Below are 10,977 nucleotides of genomic sequence, written 5' to 3' on the forward strand. Positions count from 1 at the left end.
GTCCATTCGCACCATGCCCAAGCACAAATCATGCCTAAAGTCTAGTTTGTTTGACCAGTGTGAGGACAAGTCCACCATGCTTGAACACACTTGCCCGCTTGAGAGAGGTGGGCTTCAGCACATTGAGGGCGGTCCTGATGTGTATTTATATGCGACTGTTGCCCGTGACGGACATTTAAAACGATACAACTGAAAGTTTTGCGGTGGTCCGATGTGGAGGCGGAGTGTTTACTGCAGATTTGGGTTTGTTAAAATTGTCCAAAAACAGTCCGACAAAACAAAAACTCAGAGGGGTGATGAAATATAAGCAAGAAGCAATCGTGCTGCGGCCCGGCTCGTTTGAATAGTGTGAGTGCAGGCAGGCCTGGGCCGTGGGGGGAGGGGCTATCACGCTAAAGCACGGCACGGATCACCTGGGCCAAGTGTGAGTGTGCCCTAAGTTACGTGAAACTTGAAGAAACAAGTTGACGATCAGCAACCTCTTCTTGAAGTAATTAGGCTGTTGGTAGCTAGCTAAATTAAGTTTGCTATAGAGCAGGATGGCAGCTCTTCACTTTTCGTGAACTTTACAGTTAAATTTAGTATTTAGGGTATAGTGCACTGTTTGAATATTGCCTTTTAGCAGTCTAGCCGACAAATGTGTTAAAAAAAACTCCAAATTGACTAATATAACCTAAATTAAGATTAGAAAAAAGAGAAGGGGGAGAAGTAAGGCAGAGGCTGATTCAAAGATAGAATATATACATTTTAATATGTCAAATGCTCATTTGTCACCTCTTTCACCCTTGACAAGTTTGCACCCCTGTTTCTCTGTGTTTTGAAAATGAGCTCATGAATTTCTTCGTCTCGTTGCAGTCTGCAGTGTCCCACCTGCAAAACCATCTACGGCGTAAAGACAGGCAACCAACCAGCAGGGAAGATGGAGTACCACGCCATTCCTCACTCTCTACCAGGGCACCCTGACTGCAAAACCATACGCATCATCTACAACATACCACCAGGCCTTCAGGTACTGGAAAAGAGCTGGGGTCCCATACAAGGAGGTATTTCATGGTCAAAGTGCGTTTGATCAGCATGATCTCCCTCTCCTTTCAGGGACCAGAGCATCCGAACCCAGGGAAGCCCTTCACTGCCAGAGGCTTCCCCCGACACTGCTACCTCCCAGACAGTGAGAGAGGACGCAAGGTAAACACCATCCTCTGTCCTGTTACAAACACCCACCTAACCTATGGAAATCAGGACTCTTTTTTCTGCACATGCACTTTGAAAATCACATGCACCAAAGTTTTTTTAACCTTCACTAAACATTTTTCTGCACCATCTGTTGAAATTGTCCTTTCTCTGAATCTACTGCTATTGATCTACTACTGATAAAAATCTGCTTCTTTTTCATTAAAGTATAAAAATATTATAATGACATTTCATATGAAGAGGTGTGTACCTTGTAGTGAGGCATCTCTGCCGTAAAATCAACATCAAATAATTAATTCAGACAGTTTTTTCATGTATAAATTATTAATGGAGAAATCTGGGAGAGTCGCTAACAGTCGCTAACTACTGGACGTGGCTAACACTGATTAGCTCGGGGCAGTACAGTGCCGCTAATACTGCTCCAAATAACAGCAAACCTCTGCAGCAGCATGAGAAGAGTCCTTAAACAGAAAACAAAGCAGCAACAGCGTAGTTAGTGAAGCCAGAGTCACGGTTTTCAATAACGTCCATGTGACCATGGACGTTATTGAAAACCGCCATTATTTTCTATTAAATATGCAACATAAATGATCTAGACAGTAGTGATGAAAATAATTGTGTTACATGAGATCAATTTAGTATATATTTTATCATAATATTAGCAAGTCAGCATGAAGGTATTAAAAAAAACGTAATTCATAATCCCTAAGTCCCCAACCCCCAGCTGTTAAATGTGAGGGTTGGAAGGTGAGCCATCTGTCCTTGTTCTGCCAACACTGAGCAGACACCGCTAGGTCCAGAGTGAATGTGTGTCTAATATCCAACTTAAACTAACTTCATGGTGGTGCAGAAGTCACAGCTGGCTTGACCGCAGAAGCTGCTGCTGTAGCTTTGTGCTGCTCTGTCTCATCTTTTTGTGCGCTCTCAGTATCCTCTTTTCTTGCTGTGACATTATCAGTTACACATTTGTTCTTCACTCTATGAGAAAATGGACGTGTGGCGTGTGAAAAGTGTCAATTCATGAGAGCAGGCAGCCCTGCCAACATATTTTATGAGGCCCGATCCATATGGGATTTTTGAGACTGATACCAATGTGGCGGACTTTATTAAAGAATCTGTGACATTATTATACATTAAATATACAGTACAGTGTGTTACAATTCTAAAAATGAACACGTAGAAAATGAAGAATTAAAAAAATAGATAAATTAATACAAATCAGGACTGTATCTGTGAGCTGACCAGACGCTTGGACAAATTACATAATGACACCATTTTTAGACCCAGGTCATCGTTTTCTGTATTATATGTTCTGTAAAAATTTACAGTATATTGAACCACATTCTGTATACGCGGATGCTGATCTGTCTTTGATTGGCCAATATCGTTCAACCGATATATACCGCTCTCTCTAATATTTATGTACACCGGTGCTGAGAATACCACATACTCTGCATATCCAGTGGTATTTTTGCCCTTACCTTTACTCCAACCTGTGTCCAGGTACTGAGACTGCTCCTGGTAGCGTGGGACCGCAGGTTGATCTTCTCAGTTGGGACTTCAAGCACCACTGGAGAGTCTGACACCGTCATCTGGAATGAGGTACACACCCAGATCAGTTAGATCAGACTGTAACTCAAGAATGATTTTGAGTGTAGTTTGTGAGATATGCACATCAGGTTTTCGTTGTCACAGAAACAAAGGAAAACAGTATTTCCTTCTCTTCAAGGTCCACCATAAGACAGAGTTTGGCTCCAACCTGACTGGCCACGGCTTCCCCGACCCCGGACACCTCGACAACGTCCTGGAAGAGCTCCGAGCTCAGGGCATCACTGAGGATGACGGACTGATGGAAAAGTGAAAGGACAAGCAGCGGAGAGGGAGGAGACATCTGCGTGAGGGCAGTGAAGAGTGGAAGGGAGAACGAGGAGAAGAAGAAGAAGAGACCATGAAAATAACAAGCAGGAGAGGAAAAGAGGAGGTCCTGGACTGAGACACTCTCTCTGAGGCACTTAGAAGGGGTGCAGGAGGGCGTTTTGGGTTGTAGAAGACAATTGATTTTGTTTTTGCAGAGGGAACCACTTTTCAACATGTCGAGTGAGTCACTGCTGGGTTCACCTGTCAATACAAGTGTCTCCAAACGCCACGGTTCTTTAAGCAAGCACATCAACAGAAGCGAGAGGTAGTTCGGGGAAGCTGCAGCACTGAAGGAAAAACAATGCGGAAACAGCAGACAGCACTCTTGTTTCAGCTACTAGACAGGCAGCTAGGTACTAAATGTTGACAAGCAGAATGAATCGGTACTAATATTTAGGACACAAACAAGTTCACTTTACTGAGGGAGAGTAACCAGGAAAAGAAGGTCAGTTGTTAGAGCAGTTCAGTTAAAAACTGGGAGGAAAAGGACAAAGAGAAAGAAGTTGGAGCGATGGGGGAGGGGGCAGGCGGAGAGAACGCAGGGATGATGTAGCAGAAAGAGACAAAGACGGTGTATGGATGTAGCGTAGGATACGAGTAGAGTAAAATTAACTTGTACGGTGCTTAACAGGTACTTTGGCTATCATTAACAACTCAAAGAAACCGAGAGTGATGAAAAGAAAGACAGACAGAGTGCTGGCTTTGTTCAAACCACCTGCTTGTTTTAGTGCTGTTGCTCCCTCTTGTGGTGGTACTGATGAACTACGCCTCAGCCTGCAAGCTACTGGAACCAATCAAAATGTTACTATGAGTTATCCACCTGTGTTGCTTTTTATCATTGTTACTATAATCCTCATTTAACATCATTCCATACTTTACCTCCTACTTTTGACTCGATGGCTGTTTATATGACCGAGTCTCTGTATGTTTATGACTGTGTGTGAAATGACAAAAGACCAAACTAAGGCCTTGTCATTTGGGCCTATTTGGAGTCTTACTATTGAGCCACCATGGTACAAGTTAACCGTAGATACACAAGTACCAGCATTCACCTCTATATCTTTGATTTTTTTATCCGTATTGACAGTTCACATCTTTTCAGTGGATGTACATGTTGTGAACAGCGTGGCTCAAGTGAGAAAAGGTGAGGATGGGAATAACATCCTGATGAAGATGATGCATTTTCAGAGTTGCCTAGATGTGCTGAGGATTTGCCTCAAGGGCCTCAGTATTTAGTTTTAGTTGGATGAGCTTCACTGTCAGTGTTTAAACTCAAAGAGGAGTGAACCTGGGGCTGGTCTCAGAGCCAGTAAGCCCCTCAGATTGGACAGGGGGTTGGAGGGTGGGGTAGGGTGGGGAGGACAAGAGGTAGACCTGAAGCAGAGGTCAGAGCCTGGTCAGATACGTAGAACTACTGAGGAGAAAAAAACCCTCAATATTCACATAAAGGACAAGGCTTGGTAAGCCTCCGTATGTAGAATGTTACAAGTTAAACAGGCATCTGTTAAAGGTCCCATATTTATGTAAATCATCAAAGATAGTAAGAATGAGCAGAACAGCGCCATCTAGTGTCTCAAGATTGTAGTCGCAACAACAAAAAATAATTCCAGCAGTCGGGTTGCCAGGTTTGTCGGACTGGCAATACCCAACTCTATTGGCTGCTACATGGAAACAGAACGTAAAAGAGAAAGTCATTGTCAAATAAAAATTCTACATATTCAACCTTAATCCTTAATTTAAAAAATGACAAATGAAATGAAGACTATTTTTCCATTTTTTAAAGAAATTAAATTGTTAGTCCCCGAAATAAAAACCCACATTTAGACCAATTACAGGAAGCACATCACAACTGGACATGATCTGGTCCTGACTGGCTGGCATCACTTATACATGGCGTAAGGCCAGTTTGCAGCCTCTGACCGGCAGACCCTCAGCCTGGGCAGATGCTGGATGGCACATGCCGGAAGTGTTGACATCCACCAGGTCATACTGTGCAGGCATCTACACTTAACACTACAAACCTAACATGTTCCAACAGGAATGTGATCTGAAATTGAGGAGAAAATAACTTCAGCAGTCGAGAGCACAGCTTTCCCCTGACGTTAGCATGTAGCTAAACGTAGTTAGCAGTGGAATGACAGTGAAGTTACATTGTAGCAGCACTTTCTACTGTGAAAAATCACCAATAAAGGTTTTTAAACCAAAACCACACGACCGAACATGTTCCTGCAGGAATGTGATCCGGACATAATCCGTAACATCTTTTGTGTAGTTTTTGGTTTAAAAGCCGTTATTTATAGAAGATTTCTCACAGTAGAACTTGTTGGTATACTTCATTACAGTCAGTCTAACCGTCTGCACAGTATGCCTGTGTGTACGTCGTCACATCCAGCGGGTGCAGTCTAGCATCTATCCTCATTCTGTGGATGATGATGATGATGCTGTTGAGTCAGATGAGCTGCTGTGCTGACCAGTCAGTAATGTCAGTTCTTTCTGTGAGGATGTCAACAATCCCTCCGTGAAGTTGAATTAATCCAGTAAATATTCTTGTAGCTGTTTTGCTTCTTTTTTCTTTCTTTTTAGGACAAAACATCCCGTTGTGGGAAAAGCCAATTTACATACAATCTGGGACCTTTAATCTATCACTCTCTGGTACCAGCTCTCCTCTTCTTACCTCTACCTCTCCTGACCGATAACACACTGGCCAGTCTTTGAGTTGGGTCTGTAAGTGACCCCTTATCACAATGTTACAAGACCTGTGAGTGTGTGTGTGTGTGTGCGTGTGTGTGTGTGTGTGAGAGTGTGAGAGTGTGAGAGAGAGAATATATATGGTATACTACCAACATGTTCCCAGTTTAGGGTATTATTTCGGTACTCATCATCCTTTAACTGATGATGATTGATGATGGTATGCCCCTCCTTCTTGATTATGTTATTTTAATAAGAAATGTAGTTACGCCTTTGTTTTTCATAGCATTTCTCTTGACACTATCATAGAGTATTGCCTTTGTTTTTTCATTTTGAACGTTTCTCTTGTATCGATCATGTTCCTTTTCATTTCCGTTTGTAATTGGTTTACAAAGACATTATTGTTCAATGCAATGTCTTTTTTTTTATTATTGTGTACAGAAGTTAAGCTGATTTGCGTCATCTTTTCTTTGGAAAAGGAACTCGATGGTAGAATTTTATTTGAGTGTGAAATGTAATGTGTTTTAATAGCAAGTTAAAACCCTTATACACTTGTTCTTCTGTAAGGTAAAGAATAATTTTATTTTCTGCATATCATCTGTCTTGCTACTGTTCTTTATCCGCCTACCGGAGCTCACGACACGTGTGACCCCGGAAGGTTGAGTAGCAGATGTGTCGATGGACGTATGGGTTATAGTCTCCTGGCCACCTCTCATTTAGCAGCAGAAGGGTTCAAGTGCAGGTGACGAAAATGATTTCAAACTTCGAAAATAAAATAAAATCTCAATATCCTCCTGTGTTCTTGTTTGCTTGCTCTGTTGGCCCAAATACTGCACAATGAGTTGGGAAAACAATGATTTTTCATTTCTAAATGATAAAGAAACGTGTTTTTTTACTGTTTTTCTTGACATGAGGACTTTGATGAATTGAGTGGATCTGGCTTTGGGTTAACAGGTGTAACAGAGAAGATAATGCTCCCATCAAACATGCACCTATTAAATGAGCCCTGTGGTGACGTTTAAGACATCCTGCTCTTCTTCAGATGAGCAGTCCAGAGAGCAGAATGGTTGATTTAAAGTACCTTTGAAAGGTTTTGATTGATATAAATGGTGTGCAGAGTCTGAAGTCATGCGAGCAATGCAAGCAACAGCTCTGACTAGTTACTCACCATTTCAGTTTTGTACTTTAAATGCAAATTTCTTTCCCATCAGCAATTCTCATCCCTACTGAGTGCCGTGCCTCGTCCTAATGTCTGTGGAGAATGGCCTGAACTTCCTGTTTCTGAGGGGTGGGGTGTGGTGGGGAGAAGGTGAGCGTAGGTGCGGATATGGAAAGAGAGCACCAACAGCAAAGTGTAAATAATGCAAAATAATTGCTGGAGTTTGGATGATTAATACAAGAAAAATAAAGAATGAATTAAACTTGTGTGTTGTGTTGTTCTAATTTTGCGTAGCCAGTTTTGGACATATGCAGGTATTTCTCATCTACATCACTTGTTTTCTTCTTCTTTTAAAAGTAGCCAAGCTCACTCCTGGACACATGCCCCTTCAATGGTGACGACAGAGTGCAGGGCCGTGTGAATAAATGTGACCTTGAGGTTTTTGGAAGAGTCAAAATCATTGCCAGAGTACCCAGCTGCTCCAAAGCTTAGCCAGCTACTAGGGTGAAGTATTTTATTAAAACCAAATTGTATTAACATCAAAAGGAATGGATTTTTTAAATAGCCACTGCTTTTTCAGTTTGGAGGTTACATAACGGCCTGGGGACTATTCTGTCATAAATCTCATCAGTGGGGCCTGGGAGTTTTATTTTCTGTAATTAATAGATAAATAGACGACTTTATTAATCCCAGGGGGAAAACTGAACACAATAACAAGAAATAAAAATAAATTAGTACGAATAAGCAGAAAGACTGGGGAATGATATGATCATATCAAGGCACTGGGGCATGGTTACATTTAGGAAAGATATATTTGATCATCTAATTCTTGAAAAGTTATGGAAGATGTTTTGTTCTGGTAGATATGAATGTACAATAGAGTAAATAGACAAAACACTGTTCCCTGACCGGGAATCGAACCCGGGCCGCGGCGGTGAGAGCGCCGAATCCTAACCACTAGACCACCAGGGAAGGTTGCAAAGTTCTTAAAACCATTAATAAAATATAGGTGGTCCCACTTATAGATCGATTGGATCATTCATATCATTCGACAGATTCATATACTATAGTGAACATTCCATTTCAAATATTTATTTCGTTTTTCATTTTTGATAGCGTATATGCAGAGCTGACCCAAACTAAGCAACTGCGATCGGCCCAAGGCCCCACCACAGCAAATTGTAGGTTCATCCATTACGGAAGTACCGAAAAACTGCAGTTCTCTGAGTGTCCACTAGGGACAGGTTTCATAATAGAGCAGTTTCCCATTTACCCCCATGTAGCCACTTTTCTATGGCACCATAGGTGGCGCCATCAAGAGACTAGGGGAGGCTTAGCTTCCCCAACATTGTCACAGGAAAAATAAATCCCCAAAGAAGATCAAGATTTTTTTATGTTTCAAATTTTATTTTAAGATGGCGTTAAAGAAACATGCACATGCATGAATAAAAGTGCACACTTTCAAGGTATTATTTATTTATCTTTTTAAATTAATATATGAAAGATGTAATTTGACTAAAATAATGATTTTGTGATTTGATTAATTTGGGAATGACTTAGGCAGAGCACAGATTTCTCCTTTTTCCCTGATGCTCTGAATAAGGAGCTAAACTGCTCTCTAGTCTCTTTTTATAAATAAAGTTGCTAAGAAGGTGTGAAAAGTCTCTAAATGTAGTGAGAAAGTGGCGTCTGTGAGTGCTTTGGGACGGGGAAGGGGCTCCCAGCAGCACCCTCTGCTCAGTGAGGACACTAACTGCAGAGTGATTGGTGCATCAGAGTCCAAAACAGCACAAACGTCTCCACTAACACCAGAAACAGTGACACATTTCTCTCTAGGATGGAGGAGGATTTGGGATGTCTCCAGATTTTGAGAGAAACTCTCCGGTGTTTGGATTCTCCACAGCGTCTCCCCGTCTCTTCTTCTCTGTTGTTGGTGTATTTCTGTGGCAGTTACAGCTCCACATTCAGGCCTGACATGTGTACTACAGCGTTTGGAGTCGCTGCACCTGGTTTCCTGTGGACGCAGAGATTTCTTGAGTCAAGGCCGTGTGGACGGAAAGCGTTTTAAAAATGCCAGAGAAAAAAAAGTTTTTTTTCCACGTGTGTACCTAAGAGTGTACCCTAAGAGGATTAAACCTGAGGAAATTGTTGACAAATACGACACAAAGGCCCCGCGGAGACTGGTGCTTCATTAAGGTAAGATCATTCTTTGGTTAGGCTTCTAATTAATAATTACTTATGGGCTACAACAACAAAATTAATAGAGAATTTATTGAATTTTTCTGCCTGTCTCAGTTTGATGAACATCAGCAATAATATAGGCCTGTGTATCTGCCTAACTGTTAAAGGTTGCCTGTTTTTTCTCCGTAGCTGCCTGAACTTGACTCCCAGAGCCAGAGTGTTCTCCACTAGAGACTGACACTGGAGTAGACTTTCAATCCCGTCCGGCTCTTCCCTCCAGGTCAACATTGCCTAGGTCCTTGCGGTCGTGCTGATAGATATATATCTATGATCGTGCTAATGTTGCCAATTCGGTATATGTCAGCTAGACGGGCGTATCTCCCTCCCTCTGCCGCACTCTTCTGATGTAATGCTACTAGCTACTGACAGTCTTTTATGATAGGGTGACAAGTTTATCCAAAACTGGCAACCAATGATATACTTACGTAACACATAACAGCCTGTGGCTTGTATTGTTTTTAATTAATAATGCATGTCTGTTTACTGTCTGCTAACTTTAAGTTAATTAATTTGCAAATATTGTCTACATAAATGTATGTATATTAAATATTGCAATTTATATTGTATTGTTTATGTTTAGCCCTACAATTCAACTGTACTAATATGTTTTAAAATCCCAATTTGCTTTTAGCTGTGTGATTTTTCTTTTTTAATACATGTTTAATGAGCACTGTTTAAGGGAACCCAAGATCCAAGATTTTAATTTCAAATAACTGCTACTTGTAATTGATGAGCACATAATTATAAATTAGTCGAAACTACTGATGAGCATGTAGTATGCAGTACATAAGTATGCGATTTAATACAGACACTTCACTTTTAAGACTTCTTTAGGGACACATTTTCAAAACAGAACCTAGTGTCAAATCAAATGATATCTTGGGGAGAGTTAACTCCTCTTGATGAGAATCTCCAGCATTTCTCAGTGTAAGGGCTCTTTGACTGAGCCAGGAAAAGATCGATCAGGGAAGCTACCAAGAGGCCCATGGGGATCTTTAAGGAGTTCCAAGTCTTAATGGCAGAGGTTGGTCCATCTGTGCAGGTGACAACAATTTCAGTTCTACATGTATGGCAGGGTGGAGATAAAGAAGCCTCTTCTGAAAAAATGTCACACTGAGTCTCTTAAAAAAAACATATTGAAGATTCTGATGCCATGTGTTAAAGGTTTTATCGTCAGATAAGACCAAAACTGAACTTTCTGGGCTGAACTCTAAGCTCTATGTTTGGCAGAAACCAAACACAGCACACCACCCAAAACACACAGTGAAGCCTGGTGGTGGCAGCAGCGTTATGTTGTGGGCTTGTTTCTCTTCAGCAGGGACTGGGCAGTTGGTCAGGATTGAAGGGAAATGGATGCTGCCAAGTCCACCCAAATTCTTAAGGAAAATCCTTGTCCCTCTGTTAGACACTTGAACATGGGCAGGTGGTTCACCTTCCAGCATGACAACGACCCAAAACACACCTCCATAAAAACAAGACAGTGGCTAAAGGACAGGAAGGTGAATGTCCTAGAGAGGCCCAGTCAGAGCCCTGACCTGAATCCTACACATCATCTGTGGATGGCCTTGGAGAGTGCAGTCCACCACCGCTCACCACAGAATCTGACTGAACTCCAACAGTTCTGCAAGAAGAATGGGGAAATATTTCCCAGTCTAGGTGCACAAAGCTGGTAGAGACAAATGTCTGTAATTAAAGCAAAAGGTGCCTCCAAACATGTATTACATCTGGGGATTCATCACTTTTCCAGCCCTGCTATTGTAGTTTTTCTTTTTTTTAGTAAT

General features: G+C 41.6%; 1 protein-coding gene across 3 annotated transcripts in view; it reads left to right on the top strand.

Moving 5' to 3' along the window:
- Window positions 1-7,068, top strand: part of LOC310962768 (E3 ubiquitin-protein ligase DTX4-like) — a 47,636-nt gene extending 40,568 nt beyond the window's left edge. For all 3 annotated transcript variants that reach the window (XM_083935334.1, XM_083935336.1, XM_083935335.1), the window contains exons 9-12: window positions 856-1,009; window positions 1,096-1,185; window positions 2,695-2,793; window positions 2,921-7,068. In XM_083935334.1, coding sequence (XP_083791460.1) covers window positions 856-1,009; window positions 1,096-1,185; window positions 2,695-2,793; window positions 2,921-3,052 — 475 coding nt within the window. In that variant the 3' untranslated portion in view covers window positions 3,053-7,068. The remainder of the gene's footprint in view (window positions 1-855; window positions 1,010-1,095; window positions 1,186-2,694; window positions 2,794-2,920) is intronic.
- Window positions 7,069-10,977: the final 3,909 nt, after the last annotated feature.

Source organism: Echiichthys vipera, assembly GCF_963691815.1.
Source record: "Echiichthys vipera genome assembly, chromosome: 2".
Lineage (NCBI taxonomy): Eukaryota > Metazoa > Chordata > Actinopteri > Perciformes > Trachinidae > Echiichthys > Echiichthys vipera.